The sequence below is a fragment of the Protopterus annectens genome, chromosome 10.part0, assembly GCF_019279795.1.
Source record: "Protopterus annectens isolate FY-2018-M chromosome 10.part0, PAN1.0, whole genome shotgun sequence".
NCBI lineage: Eukaryota > Metazoa > Chordata > Ceratodontiformes > Protopteridae > Protopterus > Protopterus annectens.
Genome location: NC_056744.1, coordinates 1646415154 through 1646440998, shown reverse-complemented (window position 1 = coordinate 1646440998; position 25845 = coordinate 1646415154). Strand labels below are relative to the sequence as shown.

Below are 25845 nucleotides of genomic sequence, written 5' to 3'. Positions count from 1 at the left end.
TTTATATTTTGGGATGGACCAAGTGAGATGATTAATGAATTTTTAACCCGCATGAATAATTCAACAGCCTTTTTAAGGTTCACCCATAATATTGATCCCAATGAAATCTCATATTTGGATGTTAAACTGACAAAAAACAGTCTTAAGGAATTTTGAGTCATGTATTTATAGGAAGGAAATGTATTCAAACAGTTTTTTACATTTTGAAAGTAGCCATCCCTTCAAGCAAAAAAGAGCAGTTGTGAAGGGACAGTTTGTTAGAGCTGCTTGGATGGTGTCTAGTTTCGACTCTTTTTTGGATGAATGTGAACTGTTGAAAGATATGTTTCTTAAAAGAGAATACCCATTGGACTTAATTAACAACTTAATGTTGGTAGTAGTTAATAAGAGAGTGAGTTTTATCAGGCTATAATGAATTCGGAGATGGTGCACTCTGGCAATGAAGGGAACAGTTGTATGGTTTTAAATTTGAATGTTGGTTCCGTTAATACGGACAGCAATGTTAATGTGAATGTTATGACACCTGCTGAACAAGTGCAAGCAAATGGGAAGTTTCGTTGAGCTTTTATTACTTCTTATAATCTTGACAGTAAAGAAATGTTCAGGATTTTGGATAAAAATTGGATAATTTTGACGTCAAGCAATAACATTAGACAATGCATAAGTGAGAAGCCTATTGTGGTATATAGAAAGGGACAAACCTTAAAGAACATCTTTGAAAGGAGTTACCAGATTCGGAATGGGGGCCATATCAAGAAGTGTGGGGCATGCAATTATTGCCAACATATTAAGGAAGGGTCAAATTTAACACAAATGGTTTAAAGGTCTATTTACAAAAAAAACTGCAGCTATTATACTGAGAAGGTGGTTTAATGTGCTTTCTGTTCCAAATGTGCTTGTTTTTATATTAGAAAGACAGAAAGGAAACTTAAAAAACGTATTTATGAACATTTGAGGGATATCAGACTGCAAAAAGAAACCAATGCCCTTGCAAAGCATTGTATGGAATGGCCCGGACAGGATTTTAAATTCACTGTTATTGAAGTTATTGAACTAGACCCAAGAGGTGGACCTTGGACTTAATATTTGGAGAAAAGTGAGGCCATATGGCAGTTGAAAATGAATGTAACCCAATGGCCAGGCTTAAATGAATCTGTTGCAATTACTTGCTTTTTAAGATTTAAAGCTTTAGACAGATGATGCTTTTAAAGAAATGTTCTTGTAATTTTTATCTTATACTGTATCTATTGTGTTTATTTATACATGTGTTTATTCATTTATATTACAATATATTAAGTTTATTTGAAGTGTACGACATATAGGAAATGTTGAGGTTTTATTTACACATTCAATTTTATTTTAATAATGTATTTTATAGTTATGTATTTATATGTATTATAGTGGGTAATATTTAGGATGATGAATGTTTTGTGTGTGATTATCTGACATTATTAGATGTAAATTGTAGGAATAGTCATCGCTCATGAATTATTCATGAGCCCTGGATTTGATTGGTTCAGTAATTAACTTTGTATTATAAATTTGCTGTCAGTTGGGGCATGCTCTGTCTTGATAAAGTCTCCAAATGGTGGAGACGAAAGCGCTCGATTCACTGCATGTATCCGATTTATTTTTATTTGTTAAAAAGTTCTTTCTGTAAGCACTTCTTAGTTGCTTATTTGAATTTTTTTATCTTTCTTCATCTTGTTGCAACAGAGACCGATTTTTGGATTGTGTTTTTTTTTTGACTTTCAAAAGTTTGAAGTTATTTATATACAGGTGTACTTACCATAAACATCAAGGAGAAGCCACTGTAATAGAAGACTAACATTAGGGTTTACTCACATTTTGTGTGTGTGTGTGTGTGTGTGTGTGTGTGTGTGTGTGTGTGTGTGTGTGTGTGTACGTACATATGCATGTGCATATACACGTGTGCGTATACACATATAGGTGTGCGTGTGTGTGTGTGTGCATGTGCGTATACACATATATGTGTGTGTGTGTGTGTGTGTGTGTGTGTGTGTGTGTGTTCCTCCCAGTAAGGAATGAGTGCAGGTTATGCACTGGTTAGTTCTGATGTAGGATACGAGTCACCCTTCTATATCCCACTTTGTTCCATACTCTCTGGCCTTTTGTTCTACACCTGTCATAAAGAAAAGTGCTTGTGCTAGGCAAATAACCATACGCAAGACATGTCAACAAGTCATTCACAAAAGCCTTTACATCCGACAAAAAGAATATGCAAAATGGTGTCTAAAAACATAGTAGTAGGTTTTTCTTCTTGCTTACATCCTTGAATGTTCCTATTATATTAAAAATAAAATCTTTTACGGAAAGAATTATAGTGACAAAGATTCATGTCAGGGAAATGAATTCCAGCCAATAAAGCCATCCACAAAGAAAAAGAAAAAAAATAAATAATTCAATCCACTACAACTGCATAGCAGACGAAACACGTCTGACATTAATACAAAATTTATAATCGCAGGTGTGACTTTGCAAAAGGAATTTGTTTGTAGGCCTACTATGCCGCTCCTGCAGTCTCCATGTACATGCCTTTCCCAAAACAAGTTCCTTATACTCTACGGATGTGCAGCAATGGGAAAGTCAGCAAATCCAAAAACTGTAATACAGCATAATGAACATTTTTGCATTTCACTATAGAAATAATGCACCTTACTGGGGCTTTTACTATGCATACTGTGCGCCTGCAGACTTTAAATATGTCACTATCTAAACAACGTGTTCACTGGTAGCTAAACTACTTTCTTATGATGCAAAAAAAATACGTGAACCCAATATACGTCACAGGCTAGGTCTGTAGTTTAATATTCCTTGTGAAAGTACAAGTAGTCTGAGGTGCAAGTCAAGAGTGGGAGGGGATTCAACACCAAGTGAGTAAAGGCTTGAAGAACAATCCGCAATCCACGTAGGTCACATGGATTCTAAGGCCTTCTTGTTTGAGTCCTGCCATCTACACATCTAACATGTCTAAGTTATGGTGTACATTATCTTATCCAGTTCAATATGGCAAAATCTGCAAATTCATTTGGTCCACCTGTACTCTGCCCAGCTACACTGCAGCAGATGTCTTGTTATAGGACACAGATATGTAAATTTATTCTTCACGAGTCTTTTTTTTTTTTTTTTTTTGCATTTTACCGAAAACGCCACCATAATAACTTGTTTAACCCACAAAGAGAGATACTGGCATCTTGCATTCATTCAAATATATGCATTTGCTTCTATTCAAAAGCACTACAGAACATTGGTGACGTTTCTTCATTTTCTCACCCAGCATGGCAACTATTCATGCACCAGTGGCTATACAACTGTTGGGGACCCCATCAGAGAACTGGAAGTCCAGAATTCAACAATCTGAGCTGCATGTCACAGACCCATAAGTGCTGTGCAAGCCAAAAAAGGGCTAGGAGCATTGCTTCTGCATTATGGTACACCTGTTACTTATGACTGGAGAGTGATAGAACACAAACCACATATGTGCAGACCACCTGCACTACCATTTGGATGTCAGAAATTGACTTCATTCATGGGAAACATATTAAAGAAGAGACCAACCATAAACCTTTGCAAAGTTCTGCATAAAATGCTACTAGCTTTAATAACGTATGATGACAAAATTCTGTAAAAAAACAAGGAAAACTAATGCATATTGCAGACAGTAAAACTATACCCCATCTAGGTGAATGCAAGAAAAAAAGTTTTTTTTTTTTCTTTTTTATACTCATTCCATATAGTCTTTTAGTTTCATTTGAGTTTAAGGTTCTGACTTCTGTTTTGTGGAAATGTATTCCTCATTCCATCCGAGTGTATGTTATTCTTACTGTATTTGCATTGCTCGGACTTTACTGATGTATGCTTTATTCAGGCCGAGACTGAAATTGGTCTTCTGTGACCAGGTTAAACAAATTAAATAAATGAATGAATAAAAATCCCATGGGCTATTAAATACCAGTTACAGCACAAAAGTGGATAGAAAGAGATACAAGTGTTATGCAAAGTTGTTGTGTTGGGATTGCCAAACAGTGTGAAGCAAGACCATCCACTAATCAAATCCATATTACATGTTTGGAAAGGAATTATCTTACATATAAAGTTGTTTAAAGGAGATAATGTCATCAATCCATCTCAGGTAAAAACTGAAACGCAGCATGAATCATATCAGGGAATGTCAAAGTAGGACAAAAAAGACAGGAATATCATGTACTGACAAATGCGATGCTGCAAATACAACACGTGATGCAAGACTGTTATTGTGGCACGTATGAAACTCAAATCCAGAAGAATTAATTAAATTTCACATAAGATTTCAACAGTACAATACTTAAAGCTAGGGATCAACTTATTCCAATACAGTAACATCAGTTCCTGTAATATCATGTAGTGCTATTCCAAATGCTGAACTTCTGAAAACTGATTTGATTACATTTATCACAGAAGGAATGGTATACAAAAATCAAGTTAAGTTAGATGAAGGCCCAAAGTGTGCATGCTAAGAGTTCAGAAAGTTCTAGGCCAAAAGTGTGTGTGTATGCTAAGAGTTCAGAAAGTGTTTTTTTTTTTTTTTTTTTAAAGTCTGGGAGTTTGAGCATGTCCAATGTCTAATGTATCAAAATGGACAGGTTGAGCATATGCCACAACTATGTAGATACACAGGAACCCAACGGATAAACGGCGTGTCCCTTTTCTCATAAAACCAACAGATAAAGAGAGAGAGAGAAAGTAATGGACCACCGACACACAGCAAAATAAAATCCACTTGAGAGGTTAATGAAAAATATAGGTTTGCGCTTTTATGACTAATAAAAACATTTAAACAACATATATAGTAACAATCAATGAAATCTCACAATTCAAACAATAAACAACCAATCAATGCATTGCCTTAGAAACATACAAACACAGTGTCAGCAGAATGCTTAAAGATAAAAGGACATATATACAAACAAAGGTCAGATAATTATCAAACCAAACAGCGAGATTTAAGAACAGGTTTAACTGAGAGAATACCATACTATGGATCTTTCTAAGGCAATGCATTGTTTGAATTGTGCAATTTCATTGGCTGTTAGTTACTACATATGCTGCTCTTTAAAAAGTTTTTTTATTGGTGTGAAGAAGTGACTTTATGGTCATGAAAGCGCCAACCTATATTTCTCATTAAACACTCGAGTGGATTTTATTTTTCCGTGTGTCAGTGGTCCCTTACTTTATTTTACTTCATCTGTTGGTTACATAATACAACTAACACAAATAGTTATAGATAAACTGTTACCTACCATTCTTAGAAGCAGGTACACACCATTACGCTCTACATAACTTCAACAGCTCAGTTAGCGGCAAGGCTCAGAATAAAGCTTTCTCCATAATTTTCACCATTTGTATCAGAAAGCAAACCGTCAACAGCACAGCTGCTTCAAAGCAGACAAACACAGCAAGAAACATGATAGACGAGCATGGAATATTTCATTATTAAAGGAAGGAAAAGTGTCTGAATGACATCAGATCAGAGTTTTGGGGCAAAAAAAAAAAAAAAAACAAAAACTACAGATTCGAACAATTATGATTTTAGATTTGGGCATCGAGTAGTCACATGATAAACAGGAAGATAGTATACAGTTTCACAGAAGAAAATGAAGACATTTGTTAAGGTCGCTGTAGGAAGTAGCGGTACTGGGGAATCAGTTAAAAGCATGTCCCAGGAACGGTCAGACTGTAGTAGTGTCTTCAGTAAATCAGCTATCAATTACAAACTTGACTGCAGTATCTAAACTGTATTGATAAGTTATCAGTGATCTGTCCAATAATCTGTTGTAATCTACCTCCCATGTTGCCAATTTAAGGGTGGTAATGGACTGAAACACTTATAAGCCTTAGGTCAGGCATCATCATACATGCTATGCTGATCAAATTGCACAACAGTCTCAGGTTTCACTACATCATCGCTTTCAGTGAAACCTGAATCTGCTGTGTGGGTTTTACCATGTGGAATTGTGATTTTGGAGTACACTCATATTAAAGAGATTTAATTTTCTTCACATAGTGCTGGACTTGTTTTCTTTATAACATGGATCACATACTCTTGTCAACTAGTCATTTAGTCAACAGAGTGAGGTTTGTGGCTAAATGCACAATTGGCTGAGTGAATATATTTTTGAATGCTCCAAAATGTTAGCATTATATGTGAGTGCATGAGTGGTTGTGGGTTAGGATTACAGTTAGGGCTAGGGTAAAGGATAGATTTAGTTTAAATTAGTGTTGCGAGTGTGCATGCATGTAATTATTTGCTGGCTAGGGTTAGAGCATGGGAGTAAGGGGACAGTGAGTTCAGTCTTTCCCTTTCGTGTAATGAATTTACAAGGTTTCTTGCTGAACTGTCAAATAAAAGATTAGCTGCAACAGTAACCTCCAAAATGTAGTCTTTCACATCTTCAGGTAAACTCTTTAACCTAAAAGGAAAAGTCTACCTTCAAGTGTCATTACCCTTAACTCAAAAATCTTTTTCTTCCTACAATATTACCTACACACTGTTTAATGTTCAGAAACCCTTCAGTATCCTTCAAATGTTTTTTTTTTACTTCAGCTTATTTCTCTGGCACAGAGCATGAAGATCACACTAACGTTTTTTCATATTCAAATCACATTACTGAAAGGAATTCTGTCAGTCTACATAATCTAGGATAGTTAGAAAAAATTCTGTAGTGGTGGTTACCTCCAAAAATTTTACAGCCTCACAACTATCTTGCGGATGTCAGTTAAAAATCCCCGAAAGTATCACTCAGTTTCAGTAAGTGTTTTTGTCTCTAGAATGCTGAAGCACTGAACTAAACATGTCTTGTATAGCAAAGGGTAGAAGCACATGAATACTCGCGTTTAATCCTTTAACAGTTTCCTTTTCAAATATGCTTTACAAATCCTCAGTCATTTACACCTGGATAACTGCAGGCATCTACTTTAACCTGTTAAAAGTATTCTTTCCATTCCAGAAGGTCTTCAGCATCAACATTCTTTATATAATTAATTAGCTATGAATATAGATTTTCCTACATACATCAGAATGCATATAAACAGCATCTTTGTTTTTAATATCATTAGCATGCATACATTTATATATCCTAAGATGAAGATCTCTGGAAGTTTAGCCTATATAAAATGAACTACATTGTGGACAGAGAGCAAAATAAATGGAAAATGTAAACTTGCAGTTAAATAGCCTTTGTGGGTTCAGGCACTGACCTGGGCAGTGAGACATTTCCCTGTGGTACATTTGGTTGGGAACATAGGACTGCAGTAACATTCAGCTACAGAGACCATGGCTGTTATGAATTCCCTGTGGCAAAAAGTAGCACATGCCCATAGCTTTAATAACCACGTGCATGGGGGGGCAGGGCAGAAGGAGTACTATCCTCGGTGTACAGTACATGCTTATGTAACTACAACATGTAGAAGTCTGTGACAGCATGGAGGAAATCTTGCATGCTACTGTAGCCAGATTTATGCTCCAGTATGCATTTTAGGTAATGTTCCTTACACACTGTGAAGAGGGTTGTGGTCCACACACAATTATAAAGGTAATGCCCACTGTGCACTGCATTTTTACGGCCACTGACGTGCCTACTGGCCAGCCTGACGCTAATGCCTGCAATACTACCTGCTGTATTCATGTCATCTTGAGGGCCATGGCCAATATTGTTCCCCTGTGCATTTGGTCATTGAAGTTGTAGGCATGGCACCAAATTCTCCTCTTTGCCCACAGGGAATTCACAACAGCCATACTTCTCTGCAACTGAATGTCATTTTAGCCATGTGTCCCCAACCAAATGTACCACAGGGAAAAGTCTCACTGCCTAGGTATCTGAACCCAGTCCTTTTACATTAATTCATATGTTTCTTATACTTATTTTACTTACTTCAACATAACTACACTAATTACAGTCTTGACTGTTACATATGTGCCCTGTAGCTTTTTACTCATAAAACTTGTGAGATATTCCAATCTGTTCTGGAATACAAGTTTTATTTTTTTTCTCTCTTCTCACAAAATGTGGTTCTCTCCAGTTTATTCAGAAAGTATCTTATAAGCCACTTTTTTCCAATCGTTCCTCACTTCATGCTTAATACTAAATTTCATCCATAGACCTTTAGACCATCATAAGCCGACGGAAATTCCTCCGGATATTTTTACCATTGTCAGTATTCGTAGATTCCTCTATCTGCAAGGTTTACATCTGTTTACAGGTTTCTACGTGTGTACTAGGCTAATGGCCCTGGAGCCTTTACATGCCTAGCCCATAGAAGTGCCCCGGCATTGTGCTGCCCGATGTTAGTTCCCAGTGCCTCTATCAAGTACAGCCACTGGAGTGATCCCTGGGGTGAACTTTCCATTTTCCATCCACTCATCCAGATTTCTCTTGAAGAGGGCCAGTGAGGTTCTCTGCACGACATGTATGGGAAGTCTATTCCAGACCATGGGCAGTCTCTGGGTTATGAGCCTGTCCCGCCAACATGTTCTGTTAATTGTGGTAATGAGGTGGAGATCTCTGGAGCGTGTGGTGCAGAGAGATTGGGATTTCCTTAAATGTAGCATTTCTAACAGAGCTGGGTCAGACATAGCTTTGTAAGTCATGCAGAGATAGCCTCTTAGTAGACGATATGAGACAGAGAATAGCTGGAGTTTTTTTTTTAGTATGTCCATGTAGGATGTGGGTTTAAGGCCTAGGATCCACTTCGTGAGGTACTTTTGTGGCCTCTCCAGCTGTTGCAGGTGACTAGCGAGGTACATGCCAAATGGGGCATTATATTTTAAGACTGGTCTAATGAGGGAAGAGTAGAGAGAAATGATTATCTCTTTCTTCCTGGATGCACAACCCTTGGTAATGAGATGTGCCACATGGTCAGCAGTCTGACTGAGTCCGCTACTTTCACACTTTGTGTTCTGAGACAATTTGTAACCCACCTAACGATATAGGGGTTGATGCCTAGTTTGGGGAGTTTATGGTATCAAAGGCCTTGGCCAAATTGAGGTAGGCTGTATGAACTGCTTTACCTTCATCCACAGCTCTGGTGACTGACCAACCAGGCTTCCTTTTTTTGGAGGAGAGCATCTTGGTTCTGTTGGGGATGGCTGGTTCCATGCATTTATGTACATGTTCGTACAGTGCACTGATGTATGATTCGGCAGTCATGCATCTATTTTCCATTGGTATAGTTGCTGTGAAGTTAGCCACCGCTGAGTCCAAAGTCAGCTTTGGAGAAGTTTTTCATGGTGGATACCTTTGCGATGGGTGTGGGTGAGATGCGGATTTCCATGGTAATAAGTTTGTGGTCGGAACTAACCATGGAGGAATTGTAGAGCAACGGTTGTCCATGTTAGTAATAACCAGGTCAAGGATGTTGCTTCCACTAGTGGGGGTAAGAATGAGCTGATCCAAGGCATTGTAGTTTATGAATTCCAGGAAGCATTTGGCCAGTGCATTAGTGCTTGAGTAGTTTCCCCAGTTGATGGAGGGTTAGTTGAAGTCTCCTAGTTATGAGTGTTGGGTTGGACCTTGATAGATTCCAGGGTGCTTAGACCATGGAGTGAGAGGCTAGGGACATGACTGGGGACCTATAGCAGGCTAAGACCTATATTTGCTATTTCTATGCTCTTTGACTTCCAGGAATGCTTTTTTTTTATCAAATCAGCAATACAATTTCTATTTTCAAGCTTAGAAGTCAGCTTCATTCTTTCTTTAACAGACTATTGTCAATCGTTTAAAGACAAATGAACTGACCTTTTATCATGCTCCTCTTTTCAGACATAGGATGCATTACTGTAACTTACAACAGTTACTGAAAAAATTTTTTATATATACTTTTGACCACAGTATACCATTGTGTGTATATATTATAAACAGTTACATCTAAATTAATAAGTTCCAAATCATGCTTAAAAACTTGTCTAAAAAACTTAAAAAGCAACAAGTTATTATCACATGTAAACATTTCCATAATTAAACATATGTCCCAGTCCAAAAAACACAGCTTTAAAATGTTCACAACATACTGTCTCTATGCCAGCATCATTAAGTATAATTAGTTACCAAGAAATCACTTTCCAAAACTTTAAGGCCATTACTTTGTTTAATGAAGTCAAAAGGAATCATAGACATAAGAAGAATAAACTGGCACAGTTTTTGTAACCATTTATAGACATAAATAGCACGAGCTTCAGTTTTTTTACCTCTGCCAATTATATCTGGCCTAAGCAGCAGAATTTCCAATATTTTTAAGTAACTCAAACTCTGATCAATCAAGCCCTCCATGAACCATTCAGACACAGCCAACAAGAAGATTACAAATGTTCACAATATCAGATTGTCTTGTTCTAATCCATTAACAGTTCCTGCATCTTTCCTTTGTAATTTGCACAACTGAGAACTACCAAGGCATAACCCTTATCTGCGATCGTAATTAGTATATTACAATTGTTACAGAAGAAACCCAATAAAAGTTCACAACAAAAACAAATATCTCTTTCATTTCCCTTCAAAATGGCATCTAATTCTGATTTAAGAAGTGGGTTAAACAAACTCAGACTAACACATCCATCTTTTGAACCATCTGGACTAAAAATCATACACTTTGAGCTTCCTGACATAATGACAGGACTGGTGTCAGCGATTCCAGGGCCCAACTGCTCCAAGGTACAGTACGTCCCAAACCTGAGTTAAGGAGCAAAACGTCTATAATACTATGTATCACACACAGCAAGCAGTGACAGAATTAATACCCTAAGTACACTTTTGTTTGGGGGCCCCCCCAAGCCTTGAACTAAGGCAAAAATAATGGGGTAACAAATGTCCAAAAATCAGAGACATTTTTAAAATATTACTTACCTTAGTAGATTAAAAAATGCATGGCAATACAAAACCTATTAAAGACATTTTTCCCCTCTGGTCCCAAACATTAAGGAGTTTTCCCCCATTGCTCCCGATACTGTCAGCAGCTGCCATCAGCAGGTGTTGGAGCAGGAGTGTAACATACCTCCCAACCTCTTAGTGGAAGAATTCTAGACTCAGACAAAAATAATTGGGGGGGGGGGTGCAAAGGCCTCAAATCAGACAGACACGAAATATTGCTCATATAAACATGCAGCCTTGATACAATAACAGGTTTTGCACTGGTATGCATTTTCAGAAAGATATGAAATTTGAAATTCAAATGTCCATCATGTTTTAGTGACGTTGATTTTCAATAATTTGCCAGAAAAAACACAAACATTATAAGGAACAGACCAAACCTATGATGCAAAAATCTGTGTGAAATTCTAGTCAGTTGAAAGGTATGGAGTGCAATGCCAGCATTTGTTGAAATACTGGCATTAACAAATGCCAACATTGCATTTGCAGTCATAGCTGAAGCGCTCAGAGTGTGGTTGGTAGATAGCAAATGCACAGCCCAACTGCATCCAATCAGTCTAAGACCGGCCCTGGCAGGGGAGTGGTTGAAAGGAGGACAGGATGTAAAAATGTTTGGGAAAGGAACAAATCTGCAGTACTACATGAATATGCTAACGAAAAGGGAAATTAAGGTGGACAGTACGATTTAGAAAGAGGTGAACTAGAATGGCGGGTAAATACACACAAAAAGAAGGAAACAGGTAACTTCCATTCCTTTAGTGAATGTAAAAACCATAAAAAGTAGAGATAGATGGCAGTCTTTTGAGATGGTGCAGAAGCATCAGTCATGATATTCATTATTGTTACTGGATACTAATTTTTTTTTAATTTGGAACACAACACTAGAAGCTCATGGCATGGTACGGTTATATAGAATACAGGAAAAGACCGTCATTCCAAAATAGCAATTCTGATATGTACAACAGATGGAACAATTTTTAAAACAACAGATCCAAGAAGAATGGTATTGACAGACTGCAATCTTAAGGGGACTAATAGTTAATATACATAAACCTAGATAAAGTGAATTACCGTTTGCAGAAAAATGCATTCTTGGTGACTTCAACTCTATCATTAGAAAAAGGAAAAAGAATGAAGGGAACGCAGAGTATGTGAAGAACTTATGAAAGTTATTTGGAATGAGAGCAAGTAAAAAGAAAAATATACACACAAAGAGGAGATTTAAAAAACTGATTTTTAATGTTTCTGAAAATAAGTACACGATGGGGGGGTGATTATCGGATTTATGAACAATACAGTAATTTATTCAGAAATTAATTCTGGAGAGGAAGAAAATAAAATAGGTAAAGGAACCAAAATATTAAACCAGGAACGAGAATATTTTACATGGATTGGATTTCATTGTTGTTGGCATACAAGTAGTATAAAAAACAGTGGATTTAGATGTAAACAAACAAATGGCATGAGTGCAGTCAGGACATATACAGGGAAAAATGTAGAGAATTTGAAGTGTTAGGAAACAGAGATTTGCAGACTTTTACTAAAGGCAACTGTTTCAATTTAAGAGGTTAAAAATAACATGTTTAAGAGTTAGATTGTCTTAAAGGAAAGAAAGGAAGCAAATCCATATTTAAGGAAACAAGACTGATAAAATGAAAGGGTGCTAAAGTTAGTTGTAGTAAGACAGCCAAAGGATATTTTGAGTACTGCAGAATATTTAAAGAAAATGCATGAATGAGAACAAATACATGTAGAAATTAAGAAGTATTAGTAAGGAAATTAGAAATGTTTTGCAAAGTACAGTAACAATGAGTACTAGAAACAGCAATAAGGCATGGAAAGGCAGCAGCAGTCCTGAAGAAGACGGAATTGATTACTACCATGTTTTATATATATATATATATATATATATATATATATATATATATATATATGTATGTATGTATGTAGTGTATACAGAAAAGACAGGATTTTCTGGAAGGATTAAATGAGTGACTGTTGAATGCTATAAAGGAGAAGCGAAGGAAATGTGTACCGGGGTCATAAAATTTATAGAAAAAGGTGATCAAAAAGAAGATGCAAAAACTAGAGACCAGTGACAGCGCAATACAGATTCCAAAACAATGTCAATTTTTCAAAACAAATTTGTAAATGTGATAAAGGAAATACTAAACAATGAAGTGTATAGTGCAAAGGACAGAGATATTAAAAATGTATTGACAGTAAAAGTAGTAGTACATAAAATACAACAGTGAGAATACTATGGCAGGACACCCGCACGAGATACAGAGATGGCATACGATAACACCGCAAACAACTGTAGAAGATTATGCATATGTATGGGACACAAAGTAGTGACAGACAAGTCAGTGTACAAGTATTCACCATTAAAACCAACTGGTAGATAAAAAACAAGATAAAGCTGGAAAAAAGTGTGAAGCAATGGTGTCCCATGACCATGATTTGATGTGGTTTAATTTCAAACTCAGCAAAAAACAAACTTGAAGAACAGCTAGATGAAGTTAGCATAACATTTACAGAAAATATCAGGATTACCTGTAAGTTTGTAATAATGAATTATGTAGCTGACATAATTATTATGGTTAGAAATACAATATTGATACAGTGAACTGCTAGAACATTACAAGCAGCAGGGTAAAACTATGCAAGGAAAACAGTAAAGAGTTCAGTGCAACAGAAAAAGACGGGAATTTACTTTATAGGAAAGAAGACTTACGTAAATGGGAGATAAAGTTTAGATGGAGGGAGGTTACAGATTGTAAGAAAGTGTTGCAGAAGACAAGACAAATAACATATACACTGAAAAAATAGGAGTCAATATATCGTAAAAAGGCATATTTAATATATTCTGCCATTTTTGGGTAAATTCTGTTTTATAGAAAATGCTTTTCTGTTTCCAAGTATAATTTAAACCAAACCCTATAAAAGATGACATTTTGTATAATAAGGGAAAAGGATTGGATTTAATTAACCACATATTATATACATTTTTTAAATTTAAAAAATATGATCACATAGCTTCATAGGCAAGTATTAGGCTAGCTTCCCTTGCAGGCCATTAGTTTCTCTTTTTATACTTGAACTAACCTATTCCATTTGGTGTAAAGACTGGCCTTACCCCATCTCATGGTCAATAATTATATATTACAGCTAATGAGAATAACTGAGATCATAATATAGATAATTTGAGGGGACCCATGCATGACAATAAAGCATTTAGGAGCTGTCTCTATCCATTAGTAGTAAAGGGGCAGTCCTGGGATAAATATTCTTTTCCCATCCATAGATCCAAGTTGCGCTTGAATATAAACAGGGATGAGCTTTATTTTATGTAAAAGAGGAGTCTGTTCCACAACAGCAGTATTCATCTGACTTGCTGACGTGTAGTAAATCCATCAGTATATAGAGTAGGTGTATGCCTTGTATGTTATTATATATGTTTTGATTGATGAAATGAATTCTGAAGTGAAAATAAAGGGCCTGTTTCTAAAAGACTTGCTTTCAGTGTAAGTGACATCTTTAAGGTAGGCTTACGCTGGAGTAAATCACTCACACCAAGGGCAAGTCTTTTGGAATCTGTCTCTATTTTCATTCTGGAATTCCTTTCACCCACATTTCAGACTTCAAGTAGAAGTCAAAAAAGAATTTGTTGACCTTAATTACGTACTGAACAATCCAGATTGCACATCAATGTAACTTTTTTTTTTACTACATACAGCATGCTTAAATTGCACTTGCTTGCCTTTCATGTAGGCAGTTACAATTTCTTTACATTAATAATGCAGATTATACCAGGACCCCCCCCAAAATGTGCACGCTGATTGGCCAGCGTGCCCGTTGTAAATAGAGTTATACTAATGGAAAAAGGTCCGGTCGCCCGGACTTTTTTCCATTAGTATAACTCGTTTTTTTAAAACACTGTCTCACTATGTTAAATGGGTTTAACATAGCGAGACAGCTTTAAAATAAGCAACGGAGATCTCCATTGCTTATTTTAAAGCTGTCTCGCTACGTTAAACCCATTTAACATAGCGAGACAGTGTTTTAAAAGCAACGGAGAAAGCAAGATCTCCGTTGCTTTTTTGTCTCGCTATGTTAAATGAGTTTAACATAGCGAGACAGTTAAAATAAGCAACGGAGATGTCCGTTGCTTATTTTAACTGTCTCGCTATGTTAAACTCATTTAACATAGCGACATAAAAAGCAACGGAGATCTTGCTTTCTCCGTTGCTTTTGCACAGCTCTGATGTACTGCGCAGGCACGCAGTACATCAGAACCGCCGCGGATGCCAGACATCTGCGGAAGGGCAGTAAACAGGCATTATACTATGCCATTATTTAAGAAAGTAACAGTTTCTTTTCTTAAATAATGTCATCATAATAGCAATAACCCACTTCTGGGTGTGGTAATGCTAAATTTACCCACGGTTGGCTTTGTTTGGTCCTCGGGCCGCCTCGGGACCAAACCACGCCAACCGTGGGTAAATTTAGCATTACCCACACCCAGGCGTGGGTTATTGCTATAATAACACACAAGTCCAAGAGCGGAGTGATAGAAGACATTACCATCCTCATCTGAGCAATCAGAATGATGACAGCACTGAATATTCTGACTAATGTAAGATGAAGATCTCCACTAGTTACTGCATTCAGCAGTGTGTGTTTACAGCAACAATCAGCAAATTGTAAGATATGTAAATGAGGATAACGGGGTTAAATCTATGGCATTCACTGTTATTTCATTTTTGAAGGTGGGGAAGGGGAGTGGTACTTGCATCTTTGAAGACTCTTTAAAAATTCATTACAATCCTCTAGGAGTTTACCACATCATTTCATGAAAAGGTGGAAAGAGCAGTCTTAACTACACACACACACACACACACACACACACACACACACACACACACACACACACAGTTCAGTATTTTATACAGTGACTAAATCCAGTGTTTTAGAAAAAATTGAGTATATAAATACACCACTCTGTCAAATCAGCTAGGGTTATTTCAGCTCAGTTAAACAAGTGCACGCTTTTTATTTACTTCTTTATTTTTGTTATAAGATGCAGTAAATTGTATATAAAAGTGCTAATCTGCATACATAGTAGAGGACTGACCCTCATATGAATTTATCAGTTGAAGTTTAGAAAGGTTATACTAAGCTTGATGTTACAGCAAACGGCTTTAAAATTGTAGCACTTGCATTTGATGTCAATTAGCATTCAGGAAGCCCTGATAGAAGTGGTTTGTGTTTGTCCATACAGAGGATGCCTAATAAGCATTTTTTGTTGTATATTTGCGGCATTCACTTTCCCCCTTATATCACAGGTTTCAGAGTTTTACAACTTCACAGAGTCTCATGACACAATCACTGTAAAACTTACATGTTTATAAAGAAACTTGACGTTAATACAATTTTGCATTTTTTTTTTTTAATTTTCACTTTTTTTTAATCAGAATGTAGTTTCTTGGCGTCGATGTTAAGACATAGGTTTATGGTCTTTAATAACATTTCATTTTCTTGGGCTTAAATTCTGAGAATGTTATCAACAGCTGTTACTGAGACATTCATTTATCACAACTGTATTTACTGTAACAGCGCATGAACAGAATAAATGACTTGAAAATATCGAAAACCAAATAAAGCAAACTAGCAGCAAGTACAACTAGAAAATATAAGAAAAAAATGCAGGTTCTGCCGAGTGACTGATCGGATCTACAATACCAAACCCCATTACATTCCGTATTTCTACCAGTACTCAAGAAGTTTATATTTTATGAAAAAAAGGTGAAAACAGTACACTTGGTTATGAAGGCTGAATATCAAGAAACCACTTACTAGCCATCATCTACATGGACAAACAAAAGCCAAATGCATCAAGACTTCCTGTATGTTATTTGAAATAATGAACTGTCTGAAAACTGTTGTAATATGGAGGTGTACCACTGTGAAATAGGACATCAGATCAGGGCATTTTCTACCTTAAACTTTTCTGCTACGAGTGCTGTTATAACACATATTGAAAAGGTAAGCAATCGCCACTGAACAATATAACCCGATTTCAGAAGTGGAACCTCAGAAATGCAAATATTACACCTTGATATGCAATGAGTGAAAGGTCGAGCCTCAATGAGGATTTACACTTGAAATATGCTTCATTACAAGTTAAAAAATAGGACACAGTTCTTCTCTACATATGTTAGCAAAATAATGCACACTTCACTTAGGAGGAACTTCCCTTCTATATGAGTATACAGTTATCAAAAAGTAAAGTAAGCAAGCACCATACTTACTCTGGCTATCACAGTATGCTCTTTCATCTCGTCTTCTAATGCCCGTAGCCTTTCAATGTTGACTTCCAGATTATTCCCTAGGGAATCATTCTCATCCTGTACAAATGAAAAATACCATAGTGTGACATACAGGCACAATTACGTGAAAAGTAAACAACCTGTATGTGACAGACAAGGGAAGACTTAGAAGAATAAACAGACCGATTACACGCTAGGTTTGCTTTTTCACTTGCCAAGTTGAATTTGGCCCGATGAGCACACCACAGATTAATGGATTACTTCTGCACATAAGGAAGACCACAAATGGCTACCTCTTTCCCAAAATCTGAATCTGAAGTTATGGTCAAATGGAAGAGGCAAAGCTATGAAGTGTCACTACATTTCTAGAAATACTTGTGGACCTACTGTTGACTTACAGACTGGCTGTCTTTCAGCAAAATAAGTAAATGGACAAACGTCTCAATCAGATCAAATGTAAAAACACATCACATCTCAAAGTTACAATCCTCCTCCACAGTTATGCAGTTCCATTTATCATCAAGATTACACCAACAATAATGTTACACACAGCATCATGTGCAACTGACAAACACAACAATGGCCAGCAACAACGTGCATGCCATGATCTACATTCAACAGCTATTCTTTTCATTGTCAAGTGTACATGTATTAAAATATTCTGGCCTGTATTAAAATCCACATCACAGACATCCATTTTCATGATCACCACTTTTGAATATGGGTTCAGAAACAGACCATCCACAGTAAGTTACCCTCAGACATAACTCAGGGTGAATTTCTGCATACGTTTGGTGATATTTTGACATTTTCTTCAGCATACTTCTAAAAGGTCTTACTGACCAACATCTGTGCTGCAAAGTATGAAACTGGTCTCCAGATTTCAAAGATTCTTTACAAGTGGTCCAACTGTATAAACCTCTGCAGCTGTTTATCCTCTGTCTTCCTCTTTTTTTTTTACGGAGGACTGTTACACCAATGTCAGCAATTACAGCATAGCCCAGGCTTTTGCTACAGCAGTAGAAAAGGAAAGGGGAGAATACAGACTACATAATTCACATGCCAAATTTTACAAGGCAGAGTTCTGCTTAGCACAAGACAAATGCACATCACACATTCTAAAATATATCAGACATCTTATGAAACATCAGCTGTGCTTAATAAAAACTAAATCAGAATAAATGAGAGTATGTGCAAATAGTTTTATTCTGATGAAGACCTATTTCTTGAGGTCGAAAGCACAAACAGTATTGGTATTAAATTTGTTGTTTTGTTTTAAATATAGTGTTTGCAGCATTTCCTAGTACAGTATTTTTTCACCATTTAGTTTGTTTCACTGTGGTGGAGGCATTAGAGTTGTTTTATTTCTTTGGTTTTATACATTGTCTTACAACCTTCATGCCTCGTGAGGCTATCACTGTTGGGGACAGTTTATTGGATTTAAGTATACACCACAATCCCATGGAATCTCAAGAAACTGGTAGTAATATCGGAGTTACTGATACAGAAGAAGGGAGCTTCAACACCAATTTTAAGTGGAAAGAAACAATTACGGAGATGATGCCTGTTCCTGCTTTTGAGGTTAGTGTGGTTACGGACAGTTTGCAGTTACCTCCTGAAGAGTCATTTTGAGCAAAAATTGGCTTTGGAGAGACTTGGACGCATCTTTGTTGAAACATAAGAGTTCAATGGGCCATCGCTTTTTTTTTTTAATTACTGCTTGGAAGTGAAGAGAGTCCCTAAAGGTTTAAAGGTTTTTAAATAAACCTATTATGGCAATTCCTTTTTCAATAAGTGAAAAGATGTGTGACACCACAGGTTTAGCATTCCTCAGACTTAAGAGTATCAAATTCAGGAAAAGGCTAAACTATGCAAGTAGACTAACGGTCTTGAGTCTTCATGGACAAGTTGACTTTGGCTACCACTACAATACAAAATGAATCAAGCTTTGGCTAACATGAATGTCAAAAGTTGGCAAACTAAACAGAGAACTAAAAAAAAACAGAAGGAAAAGATTGAGCGAGATAGGGTTTACTACAAAGAGGGCGAGCAGACCACCTTAATGAGGAACACAGAAAGCAACAATGTCACGTAAGAACGCATCAATTTGGACAAAAGAGAGCATCCGGAAAATAATCAGTCTGTGACGCAAGTTAAACATAATGCCAATAAATACAGTAGTACCAAAGTTTTTTTGTCTCCACAGCGACTGAAGATGAAGAAAGGAAGGATGAGAAAAACATTTTTTTAGAGGCAAATTATGGCAACAAACCAGTTGGCAGTAACAGTAAATGCCACCCAACAAACTTCAAACACTTGGGCGGAGGTAGCCAGTACATCAGGGGCAGGAACCCGTATCCACTATTTCAGAGAAAGAAGGGGAATGTAACAGCACTAAGGTAATGCCTCTAGACTTTAAAATGTATAATTTATTTGACAGGAACTTTTCAGAAGGGGAAACGAAGGAGAGGTTTTTCCTTCATTCCTTCACTTAGATCAGATTTGACTCAAACATTAATGGATTTGAAGGGATACAAGAGGAAACTAAATTTAAAGGGAGAGTGTCAAGATGTCCTGCAGCTCTCATTGTTTTGATTAAGCTGGTAGGTCAGGTGATCCTATTGTTTACATTTAGGCAGCTTTTAGTCTGAGGGCTCAGGTTTCAGTACCTTGGGGGAAGGGTAATTTAACACTTCAGGAAATGCTAACAGTTTCCTCTGTGTGCTCTTTTATTTACAGCCCCATGCTGATAGTAAAACCATATCACTACACTTTGAAATGTAGGGAAGAAGTGCTTATATAAGCTACTGTTTTTTTTTTTTGTTTTTTTTTTCATCTTACACTTTGGAGGCACAAATGTGATTTTTTTTTTTTTTGAATATTTTCTGCAGCACAGTTGTTTGGGTGTACATCTAATGGAAAAAGATGTAATGGATTGTACTGCTTGTTGATGTGCTTTTACATAATGTCCCCTTCGGTTTATTGCTGTGGTGGGTCCTACTGCTGTTTGTTAGATGAGGAAAGGGCACCACAATGATGTCCTTAGATGAGCAGTACAGGATGCATTACTGTTGGTGGAGGAGGATGAATCAGAATGTGACAGAAAAAAAGGTGCACTGTTACATTGTAACCACTGCTACTAGTACACTGTAACCACTCAACAGCTAAGTCAGCTTTCAATAGTAGGCATGTGACAGGCTATTGTTCTACATTGTGAAAGAATTAACCCTGGTCCTTATGTATAAACAGTGCTTCAGGGAGGTAATCTGTAAAACCGTTCAGCATGGGTACCACCCAGAAAGAATTTTAGTGAGCTTATTCAATAGTACTGTAAACTCTGAACTCTCATAAAGCTGTTTTAATAGGCACAGTATTTTTTCTTTTCTGCTTTTTATGCAACTTACCACATTGCATTACAAATCATATGCAACCTAAAAGCTCACTGTGCCATCACTACAGATTTTCAGAAAGTGGATGAAATGCATTGCTCCTGTCTAACAAACACCATACCCAATGGAATCAGGGTTTGCAATAGAATTATAAAAGGATGTTTTAGAATCCTGACTCACGTCATTGAAAAATAACATACCAAACACAAAGGGCACCTGCAAGCTGTTGAAAAGTGATATAAAAAAATAAATGTGAAATAACCTGACAAATAAAAAGAAAGAAAGAACAGGAACGAACCTCACCAGTCCTGATGCACCCCATGTAGGGACTGTTCTACCCACAGTCCTACTACTTGAATAAGCCCACTCTGAACTCGCACAACTTTAGAGTTTAGGGCAAGTACTCATATGCTTGTCCCAAAAAACTATGTAGCCTTGGAAGAGGAAGCTTAAAATAGTAAGGGGCAAGGGTAGTCTTTTACCTCTATGTTAATGTTCTTTAGTATTTGTATTAGTCAAGTGTTAACTCCTTGACATACTTTGTCTTTATGAATAACTCCCATTACTCAAATTATTCTGTAAAGGTTGTTTTAGGTGTTGTGGGTGACTGCACTCCACAAATCCCTCTGACTAATATGAATATTCTCCAGGGTTGCACCATTTGTGGGGAAGGGAACCATGTTATGAGAGCCCACTATGCTGCCCGTGCCCTTTGTTGCTAAAAGTAACCACTGCTGTCATTGTTTCTCTTTCAAGGTTGTGTTAATTTTCAGGTACTGATTGCCATGCATGAATGTGAGATTTTTTCCAGAGATGCAAAGGAACTCCTCATGTAGGACAGTGTGGATAAAATGAGAACATTCTTTGGTCAGATGACTGCAAGAGATAGATGGCATAGGCTACGTGGACTTCAGTCAAGTAGCGAACAGTACCATATAAGCATATTGGGAGATGAGAATGTCTCAAATGATGATGTCATAAGCCGGCAGCCCTATCAGGCCTAAAAAGAATAACTTCAATCCAAAGAGAATGAAAATGGGGGTTAGCACTGGACTTACAACTGGTTTATTATGGGAGTTCAGCTTCAAAGGTTCATAGTATATAATAGGCTAACAACCACCAAGGCCTTAATAAGCCTAGTCATGCAACCCAATCCAATTGTGTCCTTGTGTATCATGGACATTTATTAGGAGAGGTATGTTAGCTGGGAATTTTTTTAGGTTATGTGGAGGATATGTTGGTATGGGCATTACTGACTGTCACTGTAGATCAGAGATATTGGGCCATAGCATATTTACTATCAACTTGCAGTGATATATAATCAAGTACTGGTCCATTCCTATGTTAGTATCAATGACTGTATAGAGATCTCCTCCTGTATTTCTTTAGATGATCCTATGATCTTCTAGTGGAATGAAGCATAAACAGAGCAGGCATGAAGCAAACTAGTGGAACATGGAAATCTGTATATATGGAAATCATGGTCACAGTCAAAGAAAACTGGTACAACAGACCCAGTGCGGAAAGTATACAGTGCTGCTGGTATTGATGGGGCAGATACATTAAGTATTTTCCAGTGTCATTGTATTACTCAAACTAAAGTTAAGCTGGAACCAACGTATTTCAACTAAACAATAAAGCTATAAGGTTTCCTATGCAGTGAAAGTATAACTAGAGTATAGCTGCCATGTAGTGAAACTGTAAGTACAGTAAAATACAAAACAATATACTTTGATGATAGATAATAAAGTGGCCATGCAGATCAGCTCAATTCCAAAGCTGCCACTATGGTCCAGTTCATGCACAGCCAGCATGTTTAAAACCAACCTCTCATACTTGCTACTCCATTTCAGTCCAATATCTCTTTCACAGGTGACACTGCTTCTGCATGTAGTATTTCACCGATTAGGCTACACACATACATACATCACTGTTTAGGAGTAATAGCATTTGTGTTATTCCTGGTGACAGTACCCTGCACAATAAAACTGCATGCATTTTTCTTTATGGTACTACTCTAGTCATACCAGTGCAACAATGTAACTGTTATATCATGTAGCCTCACCTATTTTCTCAAGACTATAGAGGTTATACTCCTGGGGTCTGTGAATGCATGCTTTTATGCTGATTGTGCACTTCTAGTAAGGCAGAACAATCCACTGCATATTCATAAAATAATGAGAGAGAAGAAATAGAGAGTACCCCGAGTGGCTTGAATAAATGTCTGTACAGAAAGATAAAGTACAGTTTTGTACCTACCATAAATGTAGATGTTCGAAGATCCACATTGCTGCAGTCCTTACACTTGGGTAGTCCGCTGTCCTCGGACGGCCCGAATATCAAAGTATAAGGCTGACGTCGGTCAGGGCGCATTTGACTGACATCAGGACGTCAGGGTACAAATGCGCATGACCGACGTCATATCCTCAGTCTTTTCTTGCCCCAGATGTCAGAAGACCCTAAAAATAAAGGTCAAAACCAAAAGACAGCAAACAACCAACCAACCACCCTTGCACTAACTATATGTACAATATATACAATATACACAATATGTACAACCCAACCCACACAACCACCTCTAACTACAGAGGGGAAGGAGGGAGGTTAAGTTGGACTGCTGCAATGTGGGTCTTGAACATCTACATTTATGGTAGGTACAAAACTGTACTATGTTCTTCATCTCACATTGCTGCAGTCCTTACACTTGGGCAGAATCCCAAAGCAGAGGTAAGGGAGGATGGCTAACTACAAGGAAGCAGGAGCTGCCAAAATGCCCTGCAAAACAGCAGTGGCAAAACCAGCCCTGGACTTAGAGTAAAGTGGCAGGTGATAATGCTTAGAGAAAGTATGCACAGAACACCAAGTAGCTGCCTCCAAAATATCCTTGGATGCCACCCCAGGTACAAAAGCTGTTGAAGTGGCAGTAGCCCTAGTGGAATGAGGCCTAATCCCAGCTGGAATCTCCTTGCCATGATGGGAATAACAGAAAGCAATACAAAACCCAATCCACTTAGAAATAGTTTGTTTTGACACAGGCTTGCCCTGAGAACTCAAAGCAAAAGAAACAAACAACTGCTGAGACTGCCTGAAACCTTTAGTTCTGTCCAAATAATAACGCAACTGCCTGTGAACATCTAAAGTGTGCAAAATCTTTTCCCCTTTATTTTGGGGATTTGCATAAAAAGTAGGCAAATGAATAGTTTGGTTTAAAGCCACACTAGAAACCACCTTAGGCATAAAGGAAAGATTAGTGCAGTAATGATACCCTATCCTTATGGAAAATCAAGAAAGGCTCAACCGCCATAAGGGCCTGTAATTCAGAAACCCTTCTTGCAGAGGTAATGGCCAACAAAAGCAGTCTTCCATGATAAATATTTCAATTCAGCAGTAGCTGCAGGCTCAAGGTTGCAAAATTGAGATCCCAAGCAGAGGAGCTCTTCGTGGGGTCTTATGTTCTTTGCCCCACAAAGGATGAAAACAATGGTGGGTCGCAATCATAGTGAGCTGAAATTGCTGCAGCATGAACTTTAATAGAAGAGAAAGACAAACCTTTGTCTAGTAACTCAGTAAGATATTGAAGAGCCACACAAATTAGGCTCAGAAACATCAAAATCTTTGCTGCACTCCAAAATAAAATCTTCCATTGTGTCTGCGTACACTTTCCTTGTACTAGGCCTTCTAGCTTCCAAAATAACATTCAAAACTTGCTGAGGAAGTGAGGCCCACTATAGTTCAAAACAGAATATGCCAGGCTGTTAGGTGCAGAGAGTGAAGCTTGACATTTAGCAAATGGCTGTCCTCCCGCGACAACAGGTGTGGAATCGAAGGCAAAGGCCATGGAGGCTTCTGCACAGACTTCTCAGTAATGGTACCAGTGCTGTCGAGGCCAATCCGGAGCTATTAAAATCATCCTTGGCTTGTCCTGTCTGACCTTTAGAAGTACCTTTGGGAGTGAGAGGCAGAGGTGGAAAAGGCATACACATGGAGATTGCTCCAATTGAAAGAAAGAGCATCCACTTTCCAAGCTGTGGGATGAAACCTTTTGTGCAAAACCTTGGCAGCTGATGGTTTAGTGGAGAAGCGAACAGATCTATGTCTGGAGTTCCCCATGACACTGTCAATTTCTGAAATACATGAGGATCCAATTTCCACTGTGGGGATCCATAATTAATCTGGCCTTGCCTCAACACATCTGCTAAGGAGTTCTGTGCTCCTGGCAGAAACCTTGCCTGAAGATTGAGCTGTAAACTGAGAGCAGTCTCCCACAAAATCATTGCTTGCCTGCATAGAGGATAAGAATCGTTCCCCTTGCTTGTTGATGTACCACATGACAGTTGTGTTGTCTGTTAGAATCAACACCTGTCCTGGAAGAAGTAATAACTTGAAAGCTATTAATGCAAACTGGACTGCTAACATCTCCTTCATGTTGATATGTAGATGTTGTAGTCTGACAGGCCACTTGTTTTGTATCCACTTTCCATTTAGATGAGCTCCCCAAGCTTTGTCTGAGGCATCTGTCGTTAAAATCTGACTCGCCTCTGGCCGGGTCACAGAGAGTCCCTTGTTTAGGTGACATTCCTGAGCCCACCACAAAAATTCCTTTTGAATGCAAGGTATTATTTGAATGACAGTGTCCAGATCCTGGCAGTGCTGTGTCCATACATTTTGAGATACTCATTGTAGCTTCCTCATATGCAGTTTGGCATTGGGAAGCACCAGAATACAAGATGCCATGAACCCTAAGGCTTGAAGGACTGTCCTTGCAGTCAGCCCGGACCGATGAGATAGTTGATGGAAGTAAAGGGATAGACTCTTGTTTGTCCGGGTTAAAAGGCCATCTGGGATGCTGTATTCAGTCTCACACCCAGAAAGCACATGTCTTGAGAGGGTACTAGACTGGACTTTATGTCGATTCTACAGAATACCCTAGGCATCATAGCACTGCTATCACATATTCCAAATGATGAAGCTCTTCCTTCCTTGAGCCAGAATTAGGCAGTGCGTCCCAAATAAGGATAGATCTGTATTCCTTTTTAGTCTGAAGAAAGCTATCACTGGAGCCAGAACTTTCGTGAACACTCTGGGCGCAGTAGATAAGCCAAAGGGACAATGCAGAGAACTGATAGTGAGAAGTCCCAGCTCGGCAGATACTTTCTTTGTTGCAACTTAGTCTGATAGGAACATGAAGGTAAGCCTCCTTTT

At 37.7% G+C, this 25845-nt stretch overlaps 1 protein-coding gene across 1 annotated transcript in view; it reads right to left on the bottom strand.

The window, feature by feature from the left end:
• LOC122813842 (zinc-binding protein A33-like) overlaps positions 1–17332 on the bottom strand; it is a gene marked incomplete at its 5' end in the record, with an annotated part of 195750 nt that extends 178418 nt beyond the window's left edge. The window contains 1 exon segment of the mRNA XM_044086377.1: positions 17237–17332. Within this exon segment, the coding sequence (XP_043942312.1) occupies positions 17237–17332 (96 nt within the window).
• Between the last annotated feature and the right edge of the window lie 8513 nt (positions 17333–25845).